Source organism: Tigriopus californicus, chromosome 3, assembly GCF_007210705.1.
Source record: "Tigriopus californicus strain San Diego chromosome 3, Tcal_SD_v2.1, whole genome shotgun sequence".
NCBI lineage: Eukaryota > Metazoa > Arthropoda > Copepoda > Harpacticoida > Harpacticidae > Tigriopus > Tigriopus californicus.
Genome location: NC_081442.1, coordinates 1,314,238 through 1,338,926, shown reverse-complemented (window position 1 = coordinate 1,338,926; position 24,689 = coordinate 1,314,238). Strand labels below are relative to the sequence as shown.

The 24,689-nt window shown below is 39.6% G+C and overlaps 1 protein-coding gene across 1 annotated transcript; it reads left to right on the top strand.

Moving 5' to 3' along the window:
• Positions 1–4,401: 4,401 nt before the first annotated feature.
• Positions 4,402–20,654, top strand: LOC131878272 (uncharacterized). Its single transcript, XM_059224199.1, has 6 exons — positions 4,402–4,617; positions 6,486–6,944; positions 11,501–11,706; positions 14,666–14,928; positions 18,015–18,254; positions 18,902–20,654. The coding sequence occupies exons 2-6, from the start codon at positions 6,495–6,497 to the stop codon at positions 20,575–20,577; spliced, it is 2,835 nt and encodes a 944-aa protein (XP_059080182.1). The 5' UTR covers positions 4,402–4,617; positions 6,486–6,494; the 3' UTR covers positions 20,578–20,654.
• Positions 20,655–24,689: the final 4,035 nt, after the last annotated feature.

Genomic DNA, 24,689 nt, shown 5'->3' with positions numbered 1-24,689 from the left:
GACGGACCCTTAACAAATCTGAAACAGGACTTTGACACTGCCTATCAACAAATTTACCCATTAGGTGGCCAACTTCACTAATTTTACAATCAATGAAACGGCACTTTTTCGAGGTACATGTGAGTACATCAGGTAAGACCACCTTGTTCTTCGGATTTCAAAAAGTACTCCCACACATGATTATATTTATATTTCATGACAGTTTAGCCTTAGCGTGCAGACTACAGACCTTCCTGACCTTCCGTAATAAGTTGTAGGCTTGTCGTGACCAAAAATCATGTTCATTCACATGTAACGACCGCCATCTTAAACCCGAGATCTTGGAAATCCTGGGACGCACAATTACAAGTCAGTGAGGACGTAAGGGTTCAAGTATGGTCTTTGTCCTATCTGATACAGGCTTACAGCGGCTATTAATCACGCGGAGTTTCAATTCCAACGGCAGCTGATTACAAACGCTTGTCAATAGTGCTGTGGCGAGTCCAAGTACACTCGAGCCTTTTACTCGATGTTGGAGAAACTTGCCAAAATCGAGCCCGGACTAGTCAAGGAAAAATTATTCATCGTTTCATAGAAGTTCGCAAGACGAGTCCTTTTGCTCGAGATGACTCGAGTCTGGACTCTGCGAGTCCGGCAAAAAGTCAAGAAAAAACCCAAAGGATTTGTACGAGTCCCACTTTTGCCGGACTCGTCTCAGCACTAGTTTTCCCCATTTCGCCTGAACCATTCAGATTAATGAAATTTTGTGACTTGCCCATACATTTTCTGCACTCTCTTGTTTCGATTGAAAAGAACGGACTATAAAAGGTTGGACATGTTGGGTCTTGAAAAACATTTTTTGTCCTATGCCCTTTTTATGTTAATAAATCCACCTGTAAGGCACAAGACTAGAAGAGATTGGAAACTTCTAAAAAATCTAAGAGAGAAAACTATGGCGGGATGATCAAAATCTTTTTTTGCGAAGCTCAAAGTCCCCACTCAAGAGTTTTAATTCTACTTCATTCAAGCTTCAAAAAAAGGTTTCACCAGTTTGAGGAATTCAGTGGTTAGGGATATAAAGTGCCAATTTTTAATGCATATCTTCAAAAGAAATCGAGTCTGTTTGCATTTTAAATGCTGGATGTCCAATTTTGTTACAATTATTTATTTTCATATGTGTCCATTTTAAGAAAATATTTTTATTGTACATCTGCCCGTTATAACGTGTTGTCAAATTAATCTTGACAGGCACTTCATTTGCCTAAATGAATGCGGCAAGTCCAGATAATTTAGTAGTCCATGAAAAGATTCTCCCGATTATCTGGAACAGAGTCTTAAAGAGTAGTCTACACTCATCTTTCTCCAATGGGGATGTGAAAGTGATGCCAAGTGAAAGTTAGGCCCTTGCCAAATATAAGCGCAATTGAAATGGCTTCCCAAAACTGAGGCCCTCTTCCAAAAAATCATCCTCATTTCTTCCGGCATGCACAGCAAGCTAAACTCGAAAAAACACAGTTTTTGAGGTTGTGACATTTTATCGGATTAGTAATATTGAGAACATCAACCTGGTACAAGCCCGATATTTACAGCACCAATTTATCATACTAAAAAAAGGAATACTTACTTTTATTTACATTGTTCAAAAATCAATTTGTTTTCGGCACTTTGAAAACATTTTTAAGGAGATATTTTCAGTCTTCGCTTAGCTTTTGGATAAACGAGTGCTAATTCCATATTGCAAACTCCAAAAGAAAGATGAAACATCCTTTGTGGCCCTTTGAGGTAGATGGTGAAGCCATAGACAATGGACAGATTATGTCTAACATGCTTGGAGATCAGTTCTCTAGTATATTTTCAAATCCACAGAATTTAGGAGTAGCCACTCATTGCTCTAACGATGAGTCTGTTGAGCATGGCGAGGCTAGCCAAGTTGAGCACTCAGATGATCTTGTAGTCACAGATCAAGATGCTTTAGAGGCCATCAGGAACCTGAGACTCTCGAGCTCTGCTGATCCTGTTGGTGTGGCATCTCAGTCTCGTACTTGATGCGTTGCATCTTGCATCAGGGGAAGTTTCCATCTTACTAAAGTTAGCTCACGTTGGTTCAATTTTTAAAGGGGGAAATCAGTCGCTCACCAGTAACTATAGGCCGATTTCTCTCACTTCGAATATTGCGAGGGTGTTTGAGAAGATCATAAAGTCTGAACTTGTTAAAATTCTTGATATTCATGAAGTCCTTCCTCCTAGCTAGCACGGGGTCCGAGCACATTTTAGCACGGTTACCCAACTGATTGAGCATTTAAAGCAGGTCATTGAGGGACTGGGAAGGCATGAGCCAGTTGATGTTGTCTATCTTGATTTTGCCAAGGCCTTTGAAAAAGTAGATCATGGCCTTTTGTTTGCTATATTTCTTGGTTCGTTTAATATCATGCTCCGATGCCCGTCGCGCAACCTATCCCCAAGATATCCCCTTCGATCGGACACACCCAAGGAAGGCGCCAGACGACCGTCGGTGACGGCTACACCCACTGGCCAAACGTTGCAAATATGTTAGACGGACACGCCTAAGTAGGGAACACTTCACTGCACTGCACTACACTATGCATTCTCTCCGACGATCAGTTGGGCAACTTAAATGGCACTTTTCCATCGCCGCCGAAACAATCGGCGACGCCGAAACTGGCGAATTCCAATAGCGCTCACTCTAAGATCTTGATAGCAAGCTGGAGGTCATTTCGGACAAATATGGGGAAATGATCGTGATCGGCATCAAAATTACAGAGGAGGCAAAGGTGAAAATGAATAAACTCAAGGCAGAGCTAAAAGCAGCCATGCGAGTAGCAACACGCCCTCCACAGGGCACAGCAGGACCAAACATCGCCCCAGTGCGCGGACGAGAGCCAAAGATTCAACGCGACTTCCAACCACATCTCCTTTTACAAAGAAAGCTCGCCACCTGAAATGAGAAATTGGTTTAAGGCATTTAATACATATTTCAAGGTGTCAAACATGGATCTGATGTCGACACAAGAACAGCAACACCTATTATTTCAGTGCATGGAGGCCAGTCTATCAACTCAAATACAGAGGAAGATCGAAGAGGACCAGCCAATTGAGGATTGTTACAAAGCCCTTGTCGACAAGTTCCTTGCCATATATCCAACTTTCAAACGCCGCACGGATTGAGGATGAAGAACAGACTTCATGGCATTGGGATCCAAGGCAAGGTTCTTGATTGGATAAGACGCTTCATTCATCATAATAGGAAACAAATTGCTAAGGCCGAGGGATCCCTTAGTGACATACGTAACGTCAAGTCAGGTGTTCCCCAGGGCTGCATCTTAGGGCACCTTCTTTTTATAATATTCGTTGCCTCGCTTCAAAAGCTTGGTTTTACTGCTCTCCTCTTATGCCGACGATACAAAGTTAATTTCTGGTAGGAATGGCCCAGATTCCAGTATCGCGATGCTAACTCTGTACAAGTCGATTGTTCAGCCACATCTTGAATATGCTTCACCCATTTGGGCTCCAATCAGTTCAGCAGGTTTGCAAAAGCTCAAACAAGTTCAAAGGTGTTTCATTGGGAACATGAAAGGAATGAGAGAGTTTTCGTGTTGGGAGAGACCAAAAAAGTTGGGACTGTACTGTGTTCAGAGAGGATACGAAAGGTATCTGATATTGTACGTTTTCAAAAGCATTCATGAGCTTTGTCCCAACCCAGGATTTAGGGTCAATTCTAATGACAGTGGAGGCTTAATGTGCGTTTTGAGAGCACCTTCAAGCAATCGAGAATCCAAGCTAGTTCGAACAATGAAGTCCACATCTCTTCTTTCTCGGGCTCCTTCATTGTTTAATTTGCTTCCCTCTAATATTCGTAGGGAATACGTAGGCCTTATTGATCCGTTAGCAACTTTAAAGTCAGACTTGGACAAGCTATTTGACTAAAATTCCTGATCAACCCTACATTCAAGGACTAGCCTGGCCAACCAACTTTAATTCGTTGGTAGACCAAACGTAATATAAAGATTGTAAGGTACAAAATAGACGAACTTTACCCTTTCATTTTAATATCACTGGGGATTACATTCCTTGTAGAGGCTAGAAAAGCCCTTGAAAACCCAAATCAAAAAAATGTAATATATTACTACTACTCTATTTAAAAATTCTATAAATTATGACAATAATAATCCAATAGAGGCCTGTTTTTTTAAGCTCGTACCTCGGAATTTGGTGCATGGATGTTAATCGGTCTGAAAACGCACTTAGGAAAGTGGTGAGCGGATGCTCATTCTCGGTGACGTCCAAGTCTTAACTCAGAGGTACGAGCATTTAGAAAACTTGGCTCAGGTTTGGGTTTAGATTGCGTCAGGTTTTGTGTTAAGATTGTATCTAAATTGGACAAAAAACTGAAAATTATGCATCAGAACTGTTTCAGCGATTCGAGTCTAAGCTTGTTTAACGTAGAGGCTTATCTTATTTAAATAATCATGTCCACCAACTTCCCAGCCAGAGCTCTGCAACCTCATCTAAGGGTAGGCCAGACAAGGTTCTCATAAGACCGTCTCTCTATGTAATGTTTCCTGTCTTGGGATCTCAAGCATAAAAAAGACATCCACTCATCATTCCCAATTTGACAAGGTAAAGTTTTGATGTTCATCACCCGTCGTAGTCAAACTTAGGAAGCCGTTCGTCATGGTTGATCTAGCTCGATTTTTGCCTTCTAAAAATACTATTTCACCAACTTTTGAAAGCCAAAGCATTCAACTAGAGGGCAAGCAAAAAGTGTGCTTATCATTTGCCTCACGTATTCGGACACTCAGGCAAGCTCCCGGTACCAGCAAACAAACTTGCCTGCCAGTTCCAATGATGCAAATTTGGCACTTCAAACTAGTTTTAACGAAGCTGACCTTTCCTCATATAGCAATGTGAAAGAAGGGTCAGCCACTCAAAAACGTGTTTGATGCCAAAATTTGCATCACTGGCATTGGTACCAACAAACAAATCAACCTACCAGAGTTTGCCTAAACGTCCCCATACACGCGTACATTCGTGTATAGTACAAACTTATCTCTATAACGGCAACATTTTGTTCATAATGTGGATCTTTTGGATACTTTTCACTGACGGGTATAGGACCCAAATAAGAATTATCTTGATTCTGTTTTTGATTGTTAAACATTCATATAATAGTCCCTCAAAAACTTCTTTGTTATAATTAGGGTGGTATAAAACATTGCACTAAAACTGACCAAATAATTCACTCATTTTTTAATTGAAAAAAAAACTCAAATATGTAATCCCTTTTCGGATATTGCATTGAGGGTTACCTATCGGCGATGATAGCAGTAAGTGGTATGTGGTGCATCGTGTAAATGGCAATTGCAATTTTTGCCGAGCTATCCTCTGCGAAACTCTGAAAAAAATGTGCTTAAACAACACATGATATAACCTCTGTTTTATCTGAACTTGGCCTAAAATTGGTTAAAAACAAGCGTGCAATACCAACTAAGACCTCTTGCTAAAGAAATAACATTACTTTTTTCTATTTCAACTATCCCCTCCCCTCCTCGTTGCAATGGGGATCAATTTTGGACACATTTAGTTGCAGAACTCTAAAACTAAGACACCTAATTTAGGGAGCCAGTGGGATAATGTGTTGCATAACTGTTTTGGTTGAAACCAAAAAGCTACAAGAGTCGTGGAGCAGCCTAAAACGCTATTGTTGGCTTTTAAAGTATTTTCAAAACAAAGTCTTAACAGCCTTGATCAGGGCATTGCGTCTTATGGGTAAACCTCGCCCTGTAAGAGAAGCCGGCTGTCATATCGTCCAATTTTTTCCCCATTTGCACTGTCAAACTCGGGATCAAATTGGTTCTCCGTCTGCGATTGTAGTTAATGTTTTAGAGTATCCTTTTAGATTATGCTCGGGGAGGAGAATCGAACCTGGAACCTTTCTTGTTCTAATAAGTCTCCTCCACTGCTTAATTCAAATTCATAACGATCCAATAATCTCTGACGTCCAACTTTCCTCGGTGCAAACCAATCAAACGTACAAACGCGCCATGGTTCCTTTTGCACATGTTCGAATCCGATAAATTAGATACCTGTATCCCCAAATTGAAATGGCCCCTTTCCCATTCACAACATTATCTATTACTCCCTTCAATAAGGGAGCGTATAATTGCCATTTTGCTTGTGATGAGTTATGTCAATATCTTCCCATCTGTTAGCGGTAGTGGTACATCCATAACAAAAGGCTCTCCATTGCCACAAACAATGGGTTCCATGGAGTGTCCGAAGGCCTCGAGGAGCGACCGAACTCCAATTACGTTTTTGTTCCATATTTATAGGACTTTACTCGGGTACGTTTGTTGATCCTCTACAGTTGTGTTGATAGGTGTGCCGTCGTACTACTTGTTGTTGGCTGTTATTGTTGCCGCTATTGTAGTTCCAAATGTATCTTTGGTCGTGGAGCTTTTTTTTATTGGCAGTTGTTTGCATTCAAGGAGCGGAAAATGGTGCCTGAAATTGGGATCCTGAGCGTGGGGTTTTCACTGCTTTGGCTGTTGCCGCTCGTTCACGGCTTGAAGGTATTCAAGAACATCCTGGACCTCACGGATCCCAGCCCAGTGGGTGGAGCTCGAGTGGTGGGTCCATATGTGGAGGACATGACCGATATCACATTGTGCATCCGTTTCTACTTCCAAATGCTCGGCAGATATGAGGGCAAAAGCCATTTGATCTCAATTGAGGATTGGCGGGAGAGCGATGCCGAAGGCCAATTCCGGCTCTTGTGGTTCGGGGCCAACTATCCGTTCACGTTCTTTGGCTTTGGATATCCACAGATGTCCAGTTATCTACTTCAGGAGCCAGTTTCTCGTCGATATGACTTCTGGATCCCCAATAAGTGGACCCACGTGTGTCTAAGTTTCCAAAAAAAACGCAACTATCTTCGAATGGTCAAGGTACGTAAGTGTATACGATAGGCCGTAAGGGCATAAAGGAGAAGGCTGAACAAAGGCCGTTTTTATCATTTTGGGCCCTTCCAGGGGACCTTTGGCATATAAATGAGTGTGCAGTTTCGAATCCTCATCAACATTTTATTGAATGCTGTCCTAACGTAAGAGCTAGATAAGCTTGGTTGAAATTTGCATTCCGTTAAAAGTCTTTGATAAAAGTGAACAATACGAGGGGCTTCAGCAAATGCAAAAAAAGAGGCTCCTCATGTTCAAAATACAAGTCATTAGTTATGGGTAATTTATCTTGGGCCCCAAAACGACCATTTGACGGTGGGTGTCAATTAATTATATGCAAAATTATGACATCATGGATCATGGTACTTATTCATATGAGATATGAGAATTTCAGTCATTGTATATGGTATTCAGACCTAAGCCATTCATGCTATTTCTCTATAGAAATGAAGGATATGTAGCTTCAGCAACCAATCTATAATCGTCTATCATCAGAATTTACGAACGTGTTAAAGAGAATTTCAATGCCTTATTTTTGCGAAGTTACATAAAAGAACCGTTACCCAAGGGAGTTGTACGCTGAACTTTGAAGCTTGGCTTTGAAGCATTACAATAATACGATAACTGGGTTTTGTTAAAGCTTCCGCGCTTTGCGAACTCGATTTTTCCAAGTATTGTGATAATCGAAATTGGTTATCTGGATAGCGTCTCAGTCGTCCAAAGGCTATCCTAGGCCATGGCACAGCCAGCCTTCAGATTCAAACGCCCAAAGGTTAAAAAAATGGTTTCGAGTATTTGATTTGGTGTTACCAAATGAAGATAACATTTATTAAAATTGTTACATGAATTCGTAGTTTCGTAATACACAATATTTTACATATAAATGAAATTGGTTGTTGCCATGAGGGGATGATATATTTGTTTAGATTTTGTCTCATAGTCACTGAATCTTTTTCAAAGAAAAGTGTCATTGGAAAAGATTTAGTGACCTTAACTCAACTTGACGTAAAATGTCATGTTGGTATCAAAATAAAAAATAAACAAATAAAAAAAAAAAAAAAAAATAAAGCAATAAAAAAACGAAGGATTATTGACTTTGAATATAAAATTTCATTTTCGTAACTTAATGACACCAAGCTAATCAAAAAGAAAAGGAACACTTTGCTTTAAAAAGGATCAAACTTTCTAACCCCTTTGACCATTTAGAACCATTATTGCTTAACCTTGGACCTTTTTGGACAATTTGCAGTTTGTTTGATGATGTGCAGTTTTGCCATAACCATCCATGTAGGTGGCTCACTTTTGGAATTTGGATGGAAGGGTCGACATTAAGCAGAAAGGAGTGTCGATTTTGCTGCAACTGATGGATGGCTGCTGTACATTCTGCTGTACATTCTGAACTCATACTCAATGCTCTGTCGGCTAAAAGAACAATTCCATGTAGTGTGTGGGTTCAAATCTACCAATATTTAAATTTTCATATTTATGACATTAATTGGGGGCTTCAGCACTCCCTAAAATAAGAGATAGGCTTAAAAAAAGCTACTCAAATCTGAAAAAGCACGTGCCATAATGATTGGAAATGGCTCAACCTAGTCAAAAGGGGTTCGATGGATTCAATCGAGTCAATCCCTGGAATTGGGACGTTTGAAGTCTTGACGGAATGGAGATGGTATTTGGGATTAAACCGATCATCCATTGAAGCCCTTGACATTGGATTCGAAAAATTCTAAGGACCCTTTCTCCTCGAAGGACCAGAAGACAATATCTGTTTGGGGAACGCAGAGTCACTTTAATGAGTTCCAACTTAGTATTCTGTTCCAAGACCACGATTGCTTTTGTTCGACAACAATATCTTGGCCTTGGATGGAAGCACCGAATGTTCTACGGAATTTTCAACTGGATCTGGCTGCTTCTGAGGATGTTTGAGATAAGTCCTTATTTTGCCCTCTGTACAGCCAAGCCAGATTTTTTTTAAGCTGTCAAATCTGGAAACGAGTGGCCCTTAAAGTTAAGCAGGCTACAGAAGGGGTTCTCATAAATCATGTCATTTATTCTCAACGAACTCACGTAGAATGAAGAAAGGAACGATTTGACTAAGCATTTAACTAAGATAAGATAGAGATAGATAACACGATTTTTGTGTTCCACACTGTAATAAGACGAATCAATACGTCCTGACGTCAAATCCAACCTTGAGGACTTTTATAACACCGCCCTCTACTAACCATTTGTCAAAGGGCAAAAGAGGGCGGTACATTCGATTTTTATGAGCGATCAAGGCTTTTAATGATGATAAATTGCTACAACGCTACAATGTTGAAGTCAAGATAAGATGGCTAATAATTAGACTCTAACAAAAAATGTTGTTCGTATGTCGATTAGACATTTGAAAGGGTTGCACTAACCGGTTTTCGTCCCAATGCCTCAGATCAGCTCCTTCGCACTTCCGAATCTTCTTTCTCGGGTTCCTTCATTGTTCAATTAGCTGCCTTCAAATATTCGTTGGTTGTATGTAGGCATTGATTCAGTAGCAGGATTTAAGTCAGACTTGGACAAGTTTTTGACTACAATTCCCCATCAACCTTCTTATATTCAAGGATTAGCCACATCAGCCAACTCTCATTCTTTGGTCGATCAGATAATATATGTAAATAAAAGTTAAGTTCATTCAATGAATAAATTTCTCGTCTTGAACTGCTTGGATTTCAATCCCAGCAGCGGTAAGAAAGTCCGCAAAAAAATCGCCAAGCTTCTGCAATTTCTGCTCGACAGGAAAACAGCATATACTGAAAATGCTTGTGTTGATAAATACTTTTTTACTTGCTAGAGCCCGAATTGAGGATGCATTTTATTGTATCTTGAATTGGATGTATTAATGTTGCTAATATGTAGATATTTTGGGCAACAGTTCGTTAGTTGTTCCTATCACAAAAGGAGTCCATAGAAAATGGTCACATTTGATACAAAATTGGAAGTTGGTTTGAGACTGTTCGTCGTCCCATTGTTCCGTATTAGGCAAGTGAAAGAAATGAAATTTAAAGAAATATATATTACATTAGCCTGATCTTGGGCATTTTGTAGGAGGGGAGAACTCAGACAAACATCAAAGCAAACTCGCACTATGATTTTTGAATAATCGAGTGAAATTGTGTTACAAAACTCAAAAACTGTCATTTTTTGGTAAGGTTCTGTCACCGCCCTAACATCTTGGCTCATTATCAGAATACTGTTTGCTTCAACCAACCGACAAATTGAAAACACTGACTAATTAATTGTATGCACGATAGAGGTTGACTGGGCATGTTGTTTCTAGTTTCGCGTCATAGAATGAAGTCAGCTGTTTGTTTTCCTTCACTTCTTAAGGGTAATTATTTGACCTCCTCCCCACTAATACAATTTGATACACGGTATACTTGCCTTCTTTGTCCCGTCGTTAGCGGCAGCTTTCAAACTCTTAATTAATTTGGCAGTGCATTCATTTCCACTAGCGGAAGCGGAAATATTATTTCATTTCTAGTGCTACAGTTTGAAACATAATAGCCAATGCATTGACAAGACAAGCGGGTCTTACCGTCGCTAACGTGACTCTTTCATTGTCTCATTTGGAACACGTGTTCAAACTTGAGCTCATAATACAGCAGCCTGTGTACCAACTTTGTGCTTAGATCTCTCGTTTCCTGAATAATTCCATAGTCTTGGCCAAAACTTGTTCCAAGTCTCTTCTGAAACTCGGATGATGCTCGAGATTAGACTTTCAAAATTGGTGAAAAAAAACTAGCCTAAAAGTGGGATTTAAAAGTGATTTGAAATTTGAATTTAGAACTGACCGGTTTTTATAATGGGCGAAAACCAGAAAAATCAGCATCCTCAATTTTGTAAGCAAAACATAATTAATTTTTATACCAATAAACTGGCAGAAAAAAAAAAATAAAAATTAAAAACAAAAATTTTAAGATTAAGATTTAAAATAAAAGTTACTTCTAATTCACCCCTCTTTCTAATATGCGACCACATAATGAGATTCAACTTCCACCGTAGAATGTACATAAGTGAAGAGCCGCCGGCTTTGGATTAATCATCATTCATGTAGTTTCACATTAGTTTCATAGGCTGAATGTTTGACACCAATCTCAGTGAATTGATACTAAATAGATTCCAGAGTTCTTGAGCTTGAGAAAAATGACATAAGCCTTAAATTCAGAGCGACCCATTTCAACAAAACTGAAACACGAGCAAATAATGAAAGGAAACTTGGGCGATGGTAGGGGGAAAATTGACAATACAATTTGGAACAAACCAATTACACTCACCTTCCAATAAACATATATTTATGGTCCCATTTTTTCAGCTCAATCGAACGAGTCTAAACAATAACCATCAAGAAAAGAAAAGTTGCACCGAACTCTTATCGTAAAAAAATCAGTTACAAGGAACCGATCTCTGTTTGCCGAACTTCATCAGACTGTTTCCTTTAAACCACGTCGGGTTGAGTGGCAGTCACTCAATTTGATGAAAATCGAATTCAGCTGGATTTCCATTTTCAGGACGGGGGCGCCCTCAATATCGATTTCGAGGATCCTCTATTGAAGAATCTGAAAATCCCATCAGATTTCCTCAATAAGACTTACATTGGTCGGTGTCCGTATGATTTCAAAGGAGGTTGTTCCAATCCCGGCGGAATGTTATCGGACTTTAACATCTGGAATAGAGCCTTGACAGAGGAGCAAATGAGAAGCTGGACCACGTGCAAGTAAGGACATAAGAGTTCGAATTCCTAAGTTGCATTTTCTCGGACCTGTCGAAAAATCTACTTCTCTTGAGAACTATGTCATACGTTTATGTATTGGAAAAAACGAAAAGAAGGGGGAGGTTGCTTAAAAGGCGTTGCCAATCTTTAAAATAAGAGTATTTCAAAAAGCCATTGGTTTAAACTCAAGTCTACAAAGTACTCTCAAACAACCTAGTTTTCTAACGATTGTACGGCATTGAAAGGTTTAAACATATTCGTACCTATATTTGCCCTTTAGGGTCCTTAGGTAGAGCCCAATTAGAAATGAGAGGGCGAAATGTGTTGGTTTTTGACTCCATCGTTTATATTTAATGGAAGAATGCTCGGGGAGGAATTGATCTTTTTTAGAGGTTCCGGTTTTAATCACAACGTCAAAGATTAATCAATGCGGACGAAAATTAAATCAGTATTGTACTGTATTTTCAAATTATGGAAGCAGTGAGCATTTCCAAACTTTGCCAATTACGGCCAACTCGAGGCCTTTTGCATTTGTATTTTTCAGAAGAAGAATCCACAGACATTCTAAAGAAATTGGGCTATTGATTCGTTGCGTATTTTTAGAATCTGGATACTTCTAGGTACGTACTTTTAGGACCAAAACTAGGAAATTGGAAAATATCAAGAAGCTTTTTTCATTGGTAAGGCAAAAAAGCCGGTGGGAACCATTTGTTGACATCAAGCCAAAGCCTCAAAGGAGGGGGCATATCGCAAAAAAAATCACTTAATGGTGAATCCGTTACAATCTAAAATATTCTGCAACCGTTTGATTTTTCCACCCTATTACAAAACATCATTTGATTTGGTCTTCACACTTACCTACTCTTTACCTTTACGTGTGAGAAGCACTTAGTAGCTTCAGGGTTGCTGAGATGTCATATTATCCTAAACCAACGATTAGTAACTAGTGCTGATTCTTTTTCGGTTAAAATTCCATCAATCATTTCGTTCTATTGTTTGCATGAACTTGTATGACTTTTGACTTTCCACACTGTACCTTTACATATGTAATGAGCTACATACAAAGGAAAATGCAAATGTATCCAAACATCAGAATAGAACAAAGTCACAGCCTCGATGTAGATCTTGGGCCTCGGATGAAGGATCCTAACGGCTCAACCACAGAGATAGCAATATGGCACAACCACGTATTTTTCGTGGAAAGTGGAAACCCTCCCCGAGAAGAATTGAAGTGCACATGGCTTCAAGACATTCAATGGGAGCAAGGGCTGTTGTCTAGAGTGAGTGGAGCGTGAAACCCCACATTCTGACTGGTTGGGAAGATGAAACTTTCTTCACAAAAACTATCTCCGACTCTTTGTACGCAAAGAAAAACAAAAAAAATATGGACCTGTTTTTATCTCTTCCGTGGTAAGTTATAAAACAATGGAAAGCCAACCAACCTACTTGAGCAAGATGTCTGGAGTTCACAACGGTCAACAGAGCTTTCATATTTTTTGCCCATACAACTTGAGGTCTAGATGCAACAAGGCCAAGAGCCAGCTCAAAGTCGTTAAAATACAACTCGAAATGATTCTTAGAGTTTTAGCGAGATAATTAGCTTATGTTGGGATGGTTTTGGATCGGAGTTTCTTCAAAGACTGTCGAAGCAAATATTGTTTTCAGTCAGGAACCCTAGGATTGCTCGTCAGGAAGCGAAGAATATCGAAAAAGATGGCTTTAACATTTGCATTTGACCTTAAGTTTGTAAAACGTTGCTTTTCAGGATGAGCACACAAGAGAAAACAACCAAAAACTAATAACTTAAATGCAGAATCCAAGAGGAGCAAGTTTGCTGTGGGTGATAATTCGTGTATTAGTCTTATAAGTGTACATCTAGGACGAACTTTTACTTCACCCTACTTTGGAATGTGTTTTTAAGCACTTGCCCTAAAAATCAACCGAAGAGATAAATGTCCCATAGTTTCTTTAGTCAACTTTTCTTCATAACTTTGACACCTCCAAATCAATTTGACACCAAAAGCACGTGTAATATTTCATTTCAGTTTACACCAATGTATTCAAAGACCCAAAATTTAGGGACAAATAATAGCTTGTCCTCAATATATGCTTTTATGGACCACGCATGAAATTATCACCCACCGCAAACTTGCTCCTCTTGGCTCCTCGATTTAAGATCCCACTTCCATGAAATTTATTTTGCTTAGGTAAGCGTCACTTTACACCAAGCGTAAGAAACAAATGGACTCTGTTTTCCTCCAAAATTCATTTTGACGAATTACAGTGTACATCATGCTGAGCTTATGTTTTGAGCCAAAAATGAGGTCAAGGCTGTTTACTCGACATAAGGTCGTTTCGGGTCTCATTTCGCCTGAATGATCCCTCCCATCTCATCAAGATGGTTGTGAATTTGATGCTTCCATAGTGAAAATATGCATTTCGAGAGAGGCATCCGTGCCTTGCGAAAATTAAATGCCCGATCAAGTTCATTTGAAGACAAGGGTTGAAAAAGGCCTCGTCAACTTGTTGCTCTTGCCTCGGACAAGAACCACGCAAAATGTGGACTGACAGGCTTAGGGCCGATCAACCTAATATACTTGCTTCCTTATCTTCGGATGTTTCAAATGATATGAATCTTAGATGAGTCACTGAAATATTTAGGTCTAGTCTAACCTTACTTGCTTTGAAAGTTCAAGAAAGCGATTTTTTTTCGATACTTTTCTGGACTTATTGCGTATATACCATTGCACCAAGTGTTAAGAGCAACTCATATTGTAAGTGGGTTTAAAGAAAATTGCCACACGGCGTCTATCCAGTAAATATTCGGTAGATTTTCTACTCTATACTAAAACTCATATCCACAGCCTCTACGTCCACTGACTACTAGTCCTTGATTCGCATTTCCAATATTTCTCACAAACAATGACTAAACTATAAAAAAAAATTATTGTATTTCCTGTAGGTCTCTACTTAAAGGCAACGTGCTCAATTGGGACCAAGGCACGTTCCAATTAGAAAACATGATTGAGGAAGACGTTCCCCTGGATCTAATCTGTCGTCCCCTTCGTCCTGGTCACGTCCATTTTCCTGAAGAGAAGAACCTGGTCGAGGCATTGGATATTTGCTTCAAGATGCGAGCCCAGATCTCGGTTGTCACAAGTGAAATGGTTCAAAACGAGCTAATCGCCCTTTACAACCAGACTCCAAATGTGTCTAAGGCCGGACGTGAGTGCTTCACGAGGATAATTAATGACCCACGTACGAGGCGGTCCCTGGGTCTGTTCCAACACAAGGATATAAAAGAGGGAGAAAAACGAGGATGGCAAAGCAAAAAGTCAGCTAATTAATGAGAAGTGTAGATTGTGCTCTTTACAGCGGGGCTGTTTACGTACACCATTGGCACACCTAGCTTGATTCAGCCAAATGGTAATCGTCATGCTTCAGCTACATTGTAGACACGTTTGATTCAATGGGTGCCAAGGCAGTGTTTCATTAATCTTTGAGGACTGTTTTTGGTGCTCCCAGATGAGTTGGTGATGCAGAGGAGCCACACCTAGAAGGATGCCAACCACACCTTTCTGTAGAAAGGCATTTGGTTTAACGTGAGGGTGACTGATTGTCGACAAAGTAACCAGATTTGATCGCACTTTAAAAATCATGTACTCTGTTCTGTCCAGGAAGGTGAAAGCTAGTTATCAAATATGAAGGAGGGCCTTTAGCCAAAAAGTGCTAAGGCATAATACCTTCATAATTTGTTTCTGAGAAGCGAAAACAACCCAAATTCTTTCATGCCTGATAAAACAAGCCAAAAATACTGTTTAAGAGTATTTTTAAGGTGTCTTGGATCGAGATGATTCCAATGAATGGATTGTTTTCAAAATGAAAAAGTCGTTATGGCAAGATGGTCTGAATGAGTCAATTTAAGCACGATCGGCACTTTCCCAACACCAATTAAAAATGATAAGGATGGGAAGGATAAACTGCAGATTAGTGTATCATGGTTGTGAAAAAAGTATGTTTAAAAAAGTAGTATTAAAGAGGACTATCAAAAACTAGATAGGACAATTTACATTCAATTGTAATACATGTGGATCTAGGATACCATCAGAATATTGAAAAAGCACAATTTTTCAGGTCTTCAAGTCAACGGAGAGCGCATTTCATATGTTGTTTCATAAATCAACCCAAGATATTTCATCTTGCTCTTTTTCCGTTCCATTGAGACCAAATGTACTCCTCTTAAGTCAGGGTCGTGGGTTTCATTTTCAAATCAGGGCTAACCAGTGGGATTAAAAACGCGGTGAGGGAAATCTGAGTCGAATATAAGCGAGGCCTAAATCTTAAACCTCCTCTTGACAACCAACCTTGTTTGAAAGGAAACGAAAAGAGAAGGAGATTTTTATATAATGTAAATCTAGCTATTTTCCGGTTTAATCAGAAGAAAGGGTTTTCAATTTTCGCTCAAACGAGTTTTCTGCTTGGCTACTGAAACCAGAGATTAGGGAAGCGAGATGGAGAACAAAAGTTCTTGCAAGAAAAGTGAATACAAACTATTCAGTACCTCACGGAGCATTACAGGGCTAGGCGTAGCTATGGGTTACAACGTTGCAGAACCCCAAATATGTTCCAAAACATCAGTTGTTACCTCAATGGATCATAGGTTTGGCTCGGAAAAAGTTGCAACTCACTTTTTGGTGCAAGTATCTCGTCGGCGTTTTTTCCAGTAGCTTTTCCAATATTCCTTAGACGCGTGACCAATAGCAATCTTGCCTTTCAACTTTGACTTTCGATTCCATATTTTTTTTACTAAGCCAGAAATACGGAGACCCTTTGTTATCCTAGCATCAATAAGCTTCGAGCGTTTTAGTGTTATTGTGCCAATTACCAACTACTCTTGATTAGGTTGTATTTGTTCGGTTGTGCTTGTTGTCCTTTTCCTCAGCTTGCAGATTTTGCATTTTAGTAGGGTCTAGTTTGTAGGGTCCCTGCCTTTTATTTTGTCAATATTTTTGAGTTTCAAATTTAGCTGATTTTTAGCTGTTGGTTTGGCCAATCTTCTCTTTTTAAATTAAAAATAGGAATGGCGCTAGATGATCTCAAATTGGTGTTGGTAAATCACCAATCGTGCTTAAGTTGACTCATTTGGACCTTAATGCCAATGTTTTATGTATCAAAGCGACTTTGAAATATCTTCATTTAATCAAAGATTGAAAACAATCCATTCATGGGAACCATCTTCTTTGACAAGTCTTAAAGTCTCAAGTGTTGAAAGGTTTCAGCCTTGCAATTAACGATACAAATCGTGTACCCATGACAGCTCCTAACCCTGTTTACACATCGTAGGCAATCCTTTAAAGCTTATAGTCATTCGAGCAGCTCACTACCAATATGAGGACTGGTTCTGTTATTGGTGGTACCAAATTATCAAAAATATGGGATACTGTTACGAATATCAAAGCAAATTGCAAATTCGTAAATGAAAAAAAAACAACCTCAGGATAAGATAAATCTAACTTTTATTACCTTAACTTAAAAAAAGCTCAAAATATTCCATGGGAATCCAACCTTAACCTGTTAAATCACACAATTGTAACAAGGAGAAGAACAAAGCCTTATAGAAAAGGTTTAAACACAGATCAGGCTTCGTTCTTCTCTTTGTAACAATTGTGTGATTTAACAGGTAAAGATTGGATTCTATTGAATATTGTGAGCTTTTTTTATAAGTTAGAGTGAATAAAAGTTAGATTTACCTTATCTGAGGTTATTTTTTTTCATTTCCGAATTTGCAATTTGCTCTGATTTTCGTAACAGCATCCCATATTTTTGTTCATTGGTTACCAGCAATAACACGACCAGTCCTCAACGACAGTCCAAAAGAGAGGGCCACTTTTCATTCTACAACCATATTTTACATATCTGTCACTGTTTTCTCATGAATCTTACTTTTCATTTTGGATTGGTGCACTTTCTGTGAACAGTGCATGAATCAAAAGACGCCAATACATCTTCGTTGAAAGAAACGAATTTAATAAAAAAGAAATAGCTTGGCCAATTTTAGAACACTTTTAGGAGTACCGCCCAGAGAATTGTCGCTCTTGCAATGCATAAGTCACACCAAGGGGAGTGGAGAATAAAAAGAAGGAATTCAGTCCTAAAACTGCAAATCCATAGAAAGGCCCTTAGAACATGCGGATATCTGCAAATCTGCTCTTTTATGTTGGACTTAGATCCCCCATTGCTAATTGGACTTTAGTGGTTGAGGAAATCAAATCATCTACATCATCAGTCATATAACTAGTCATTCGTTGCAGGTGGCTTTTTCGGTGGTTGGTGGGATACCGAGACCGAGGGAACATTTACCAATATCAATAATGGAGACATTTTACGACCCACTGATTTCCAGCCCTGGTATTTCGGCGAACCCAATGGGAACACGTTGGAGAATTGTCAAACTGTCTGGCCACATCGTCAATCCTGGAACGACATGTCTTGTTCCGTGAAAGCCACGTCCTTTTGCGAATTCGAGCGTCCACCATATCTCCAACTTCGTGGTAAATGTGTCTTGGCCAAAAAAATAAATCGTACCGACTAGGGTGGAACTCTATGGCGACAGATATGGCTTTTGATAAGAGAACTGTTGAATTTGCCAACGGAAAAGAGTCATGTCGTTTGAGCACGGTACCGACATTAAATTCGCTTTTTAGGATCTCTTGAGACCCTTGGGCCAAAGTTCGTACTCTGATGTTTTTATGGAGTACAGGGAAAAAGTTGCCCAGATGGCTGACCTGAATGAAATGAAAGTCGGGGTTCGCTCTTGCTTTGATTTAACTTTGGGGATTGATTCGCAAGAAAATTGTATCTCAAGAGCCCAGCTTGAACTGGATATTCAATGTCACGCGGGAAATGGCAAAAACTTTCAAGGACAGTAGATGGAAGAAGCAAACCAATAAACCTTGTTCTTCGAGGGGTGCATTGCAGACCAACCAATATAGAATAATCCAATACCAATTCTTGTCCCACAAGTTTGCAACAGGTCTTGAACCTGTCCGAGGTTAAACATATGCATTAGCAGAGTACTAGAGATAACTATGGTTGTCTGAAAAAAAGTACTATTCCTCCCTGGAAAAGAACATCGAAGCAGATTTTAGATGAAAAGACGAGAGACTAATGGTATGTATGTATCTCTTTTTCCTCGTAGGCCTCTGCTCTGACTCCTTGTTTGATGCCAAATTCAGTTGGACGGGCAATTTGGTAAATGGACGCCATTCATTCAATGGATTCACTAACTCGAGACTTTTCTGGCTCCCAAACTCGACTCAATGGAAATTGGAGCTCCTCAGCGATCCGAGGGTCTTTGCCATTGTGAGTACGACGAATTATCCCTTCGGAACACACCAGTGGGATTTCTCCTCGGACTCCTGTATCTCAGAGGACGCCAACAACAGTTTGGTCACACTGAATTTCAATGCGTGCGATCCAGACGAGTTCAATTGTCTCGACGGATACTGCATTCCTGTTGAAGGGCGTTGTGACGGTAGGATCGATTGCTCCGACAAGAGCGATGAATTTGACTGTGAAATGATCACGATCGATCGATCCTACATCCGAGATATCCCCGCCCCTCCTCAAGTCGACCAAGAGCGCACTCAGATCAATGTCAGCGTCGACATTCTCTCGATCTTGGAGATATCTGAAGTAGATTCGAAGATAACGCTTCAATTCCAGCTCTACTTGAGATGGTTCGACTCGCGATTGGTTTTCTCGAACTTGAAGGAGGACTCGTATTTGAACACTTTGAACTCGGTGGACAAAGCCAAGCTTTGGATCCCACAAGCCGTGTTCTATAACACCCAGTACAAAGAGGAAACTACCGACGACGAGAAGGCCTTTGTAATCGTGGACCGGTTGGGCTCTTCCCGTCCCAATCCCGTCCAGCAACTCCAAAATACCCACTACTATGAAGGTCAAGATAACCCATTGACCATTTCGAGGGTTTACACAAGCGCTTGGATATGTGACTTTGACATGGCCGTTTATCCATTTGACACCCAACGCTGTCGAGTCAAATTTAGTATGAAAGGAAATTCGGGCAATTTTGCATGGCTCCAAACCGCCACCCTGAGATATCTTGGCCCCATTGACCTCACACAATACTTTGTTAAAGGCTCCAGCTTTAGCCTCCTAGACATTTCCGATGGGCTCGAGGGACTCCAAGTGGAGATCATCTTGGGACGCAGGATCTTAAGCCAGATACTCACCACTTACCTTCCCACCATGTTAATCTGTATTGTTTCATTCAGCACCAACTACTTTAAGCCTTTCTTTTTCGAGGCCCTGGTCACCGTCAATCTAACGTCTCTACTGGTACTCACCACTCTATTCATCAGCGTCTCAGATTCACTCCCCAAGACATCTTACATCAAGATGATTGACATCTGGCTTCTCTTTTGCCTCCTGATCCCATTTTTCGAGGTCCTCTTGCACACCTTCATCGATGGACTTCGTCACGAGCCATACGGAGAGATCAACCACCATGGCCGATCGGTGAAGGTTCACGAGGCAGAGAAAATGCCCGAGGTGACGGTCAACTCCAAAGTGATCCCTTTTCCACGGGTTCGGACTGTCTCGGTTCAAGAAAGAGCTGCCTCAGTCCAGAACCGCCAACTTGTGGCCAGAGACGAGAAGGCCGAATTGGCAGCACGGCAGAACTTGTATGAATCCCTGGTGATGAACGAGGATAAACTTCTGCAAATATGCACCTCAATCGCTCGGAAAGGACTCCCTTTGGCGTCCATTGCATTTTCAATCATCTACTTTGGAGTGGGGATGTACTTTCGACAACTTGAAGATGTCTCAGAGGACTTGCAAAGCTAAGGGTGTACATGAATAGTGGACATCCAGGCTTGATGAAATCAGAATTGTAATGATAATATACGATACTTGCATCTTAATGGCTTGGTTTGACTTCTTCTTTTACTACTGTCAAAATCAAAATACTGTTTTTTCTTCGCAAGAGTCACGTAGCAAATCATGGCAGCCAACTTGAAACACTTGAGATGATCTGATTAAGGTATTATGAGTACCTTTGGTAGCATTGAAGAGCAAAATTCAATGAAGAAATCCTGAGGGAAGATATCTTGATCCTAGCACAATTACCAGGACGCGAGTGACGCGAAAAGTTTTTCTTAGAAAGAGCGACCAAGTTTAAAGGGTTTTTGCACTTGTATTTATTGAACATTATATACATAGTACTTTTTGTGTGAAAGTCTGCAAGTGACAATTTAGGTGGGGTATTTCGACATCTCAGACAGTGTTGAACTTTTGAAGCTAATCATTTTTTTGAAATTTGCTTAGTTTGCTTGGCGTATTTGCGAAACGGTAGGAAAGCAAATCACAATTGCCCTACTAATCGTCATTCTATGGAGCATGCCAACTCTACAAATAGACCATAACATGAGCCCGATGGCTGGAACTAAACTATTTTTTTGTAAAATGATTTCGAAGCCACCAACCGCACCATTCAGGTTAGCTCAAGATATCAATTTTGCAAAAACACGATGAAGTGCTTAAAGGCCAAAATCAAGAGCAGGAAGTCAGTCTCGGGTGGTTTGGTAATGGTCTGCCTCGCAGGACGGACAGGAGAAGAATGACGGGAAGAAGTGAAACGTGGAAGAAGAACAAAGGGCAAATAGGAAAGATAAAAGTATTGGTCACACAACCTATATTTATGATTCCGACCACACCAGTCATTTGGAATCCCTAAACACTAGGTTGAGGACGATTCAAAAACTTCGATCTCAGTAGCCTTTGTAGTGTGAACGGGACATGGTCACCATGTTTGATGTTAATCACAACTTTGTCGCTTGAATATGCTGAAAGTTGGGGCGTCTAAATGCACCTTAAGCAACATTGCAACCAAATCAGGTAGGGAGCAGATTTTTTAATCGTTCAATCAAGAGGAACGATGTATGAAATACTTTTTTTTGTCCCTGCTCTTGATTTTGGCCTTTAAGCACTTCATCGTGCTTTTGCAAAATTGATGTCTTGAGCTAATCTGAATGGTGCGGTTGGTGGCTTCGAACCATTTTTACAAAACAAAAACAGTTTTAAGAAGTTATTTTTCAAGCCACCATGCTCATGTTGTCGTCTATTTGTGGAGTTGACGTACTCCATCAAATGACGATTATTTGGGCGGTGGTGATTTGCTTTTCTATCGTTTCGCAAAAACACCAAGCCAGCCCTTTAAACTTGGGCGCTCTTGCCAAGAAAAACTTTTCGCATCATTCACGTCCTGGTAATTGTGTTAGCATCAAGATGTCTTCCCTCGGGGTTTCTTCATTGAATTTTGCTCTTCAATGCTACCAAAGGTTCTCATAAGACCTTAATCAGATCAACTCAAGTGTTGCAAGTTTGCCACCAAAATTTGCTACTTGACTCTTGCGAAGAAAAAACAGTATCTTGATTTTGACAGTACTGAAAGAGGTCAAACCTAACCGCTTCAAGTTGTCACCAAACCATTAAGATGCAAGTATCGTATATTATCATTACAATTCTGATTTCATCAAGCCTGGCTGGCCACTATTCATGTACATCCTTAGCTTTGCAAGTCTTCTGAGACATCAAATTCAACCAAAGATGACCAACCAAAGGACCAAAGGTGTCATTCTGTGTGAAGTTGTCAAGCAAGGAAAATCTTTCTTTGCCTCAAGCACAATGCATCAAATTTCCATATTTCCATAACGACTGATGGCACAGCCTTCATCAGGGAAGATTTACTGGCTTGGCATTATCTAAAATTGTTTGTCCATCATGGCTTTTTTTGACATTCGTAAACCCTCAATAATCATTACGTAGTCGAGTCTTGGAAAAGGTCTTTGTTGTTTTTCTGAAATATTTGTCCCGTTTTTCATACATTTGAAAAAACTGGCCGGTTTTTTTAGATACATTTTTCAATATTTTGCCCTTTTGGGACGTTCATATCATTTCAATATTTTAAGTTAAATAATATCGGAGTCTCTACTAGAGCCGTGCATGGGATCCGACAGGGTCTCCGAATCGCATCCAAATCCGAATCCGAGAATTTTTTCCCAATCCGACGAATCCGAATCCAAAATTTTCTGCTTCATCCGAATCCGATTTTTTTTCGGATCCGAATCTGAATCCGAATCCAAGATATATTTGCTTAAACCAACTATAATCTGAAACGTTTTGTAAAATCTGATCCAAATCTGATTTTTTTCATCCAATTGATGAAAAAAAGGTCATTTAACGTGAACAAATTGTGCCCTTTTTGCTACTTAAACGTTTTAAAATGACGAAATTGAGTAGAATTGCCATAGTCAAAATATAATCTTAATCTTTGTGTTGCAATGATGCCATTTTTGTAAAAATTGTCTTTATCATATTCTTTGATTGTAGTGCTATTGACTATAATTCTGGTTTCAAAATGGTGCTGTAGTTTTGCATTAACAGTCTTGATTTGCTGAGATAATCAAATTTCCTTTTTCTTAATATTGACTGTTTGGACCGCAAATACTTTGATCCCTTTCTTACTTTCTGAAATTTTGGGGTTCTTTATTTGTTTGGGATTACCGCACAATTTCAATAGCTTTTATGATAGTAAGTCCATTCACAGGTTTTAACTTTGATGATCTTTGCTTTCCCTCACATTCGCCGACTTGTGAAAGAAACCATTCTCAAAACAAATTTACATTCATTTAATTTATCTTGCAATTTTAGACTTAGATCGGATCCGAACCCAATCCGAATCCGAACGAAATGTTTAATCTGATCGAATCCGAATTTTTTTCGCAATCCGAATCCGAATCCGAAAATTGTTGGTCAATCCGATCCGGATCCGATGCACAGCTGTAGTTTCTACTCATTAATGAATAATGTTGACAGAAAGTCTTCAAATGTGTTAGGATTTGGGACTGGTTGAAGCAAAAAGGTCTTGATGAGGCAACACCCATGAAATGTAAGTCATCTAAATTTTAGCTAAAGTAACAAGTAACGCCATTACAGTTTTTTCGAGTAATGGTTGTGCAACGAATTACTCTTTTTGTAAAAAGTAAATGTAACTGTAATTCGTGCCTTTTATTGAGGATCGGCTAATTCCCTGTGTTTAGAGTATTTATCTAGCAATCTACCGTGCATCTTTCCTGTATCCTTTGGGCTATCTGACGTTAAAAATGAGAATTCCTATGCTGACGTCACCAAGAATAGTTTCACATATCGCTGAAAATTGGGGCACATTTCAACTGTGTCGAAACAAGGGAGTCTAAATGCACCATTAGGAATTTTTCACTTCAAAATTGCCTTCAGACCAAGGGGATTTAGGCCTGAGCTTACTGCCTTGAGGGAGCTAGCAGAGATAAAAAGAGGTCACTTTTCAGGGTTGAAAAACAGCACAAATTATTCATTTGCAAAAATGGTAGGTGAATTAAATTCTCTTTCGTTTACTTTTCAACGATATTTTCTAATGATATGATATGTGACACAATCAAAACTTCAAAGTCAAGAATAGTCACGCTGCGGTTTACCACGTATTTCACTTTTCGTTTAAAGTAATTGGTGTGTCTGATGGTATTAGATCATGGAATAAAAGAATCAATATAGATCTATTGGATGCTTTAAAAGCATTCATAGCAAAATGAAGAACTTGTCACGGGGAAATCATTGTTAACACAATAATTCTTTATGCAAATCTGTGCAGAAAAAAAACACAAATTGATTGAATAAGAGGAGGTGATGAAAGAAAAGTATCAGAATGACTAGACGAAGTTGGTTGGCCAAAGAAGGCTGTTTTTCTTCCTATTTCACATTTTTTATTTTCAGTATTCCTAATTTGAAATTGGAGAAGGCAGACGTGCAAGTCTTTGCTCTTTTTTTCAGCTGTCTTGAATTTGGTACATTCCACGACTTAGCAAATGTAGTGCAGTGAAGAGAAATAGAAATGACAGAGATTCGAGAGAATGTACAATGAT

What these genes read in the sequence shown, in the direction of transcription:
- LOC131878272 (XM_059224199.1), top strand. Translation starts at nt 6,495, where the DNA reads ATGGTGCCTGAAATTGGGATCCTGAGCGTGGGGTTTTCACTGCTTTGG. An exon ending in AGAAGCTGGACCACGTGCAA is followed by an intron (nt 11,707 to 14,665) that starts GTAAGGACATAA and finishes TATTTCCTGTAG; the next exon opens with GTCTCTACTTAAAGGCAACG. An exon ending in ACCATATCTCCAACTTCGTG is followed by an intron (nt 18,255 to 18,901) that starts GTAAATGTGTCT and finishes TTTTCCTCGTAG; the next exon opens with GCCTCTGCTCTGACTCCTTG.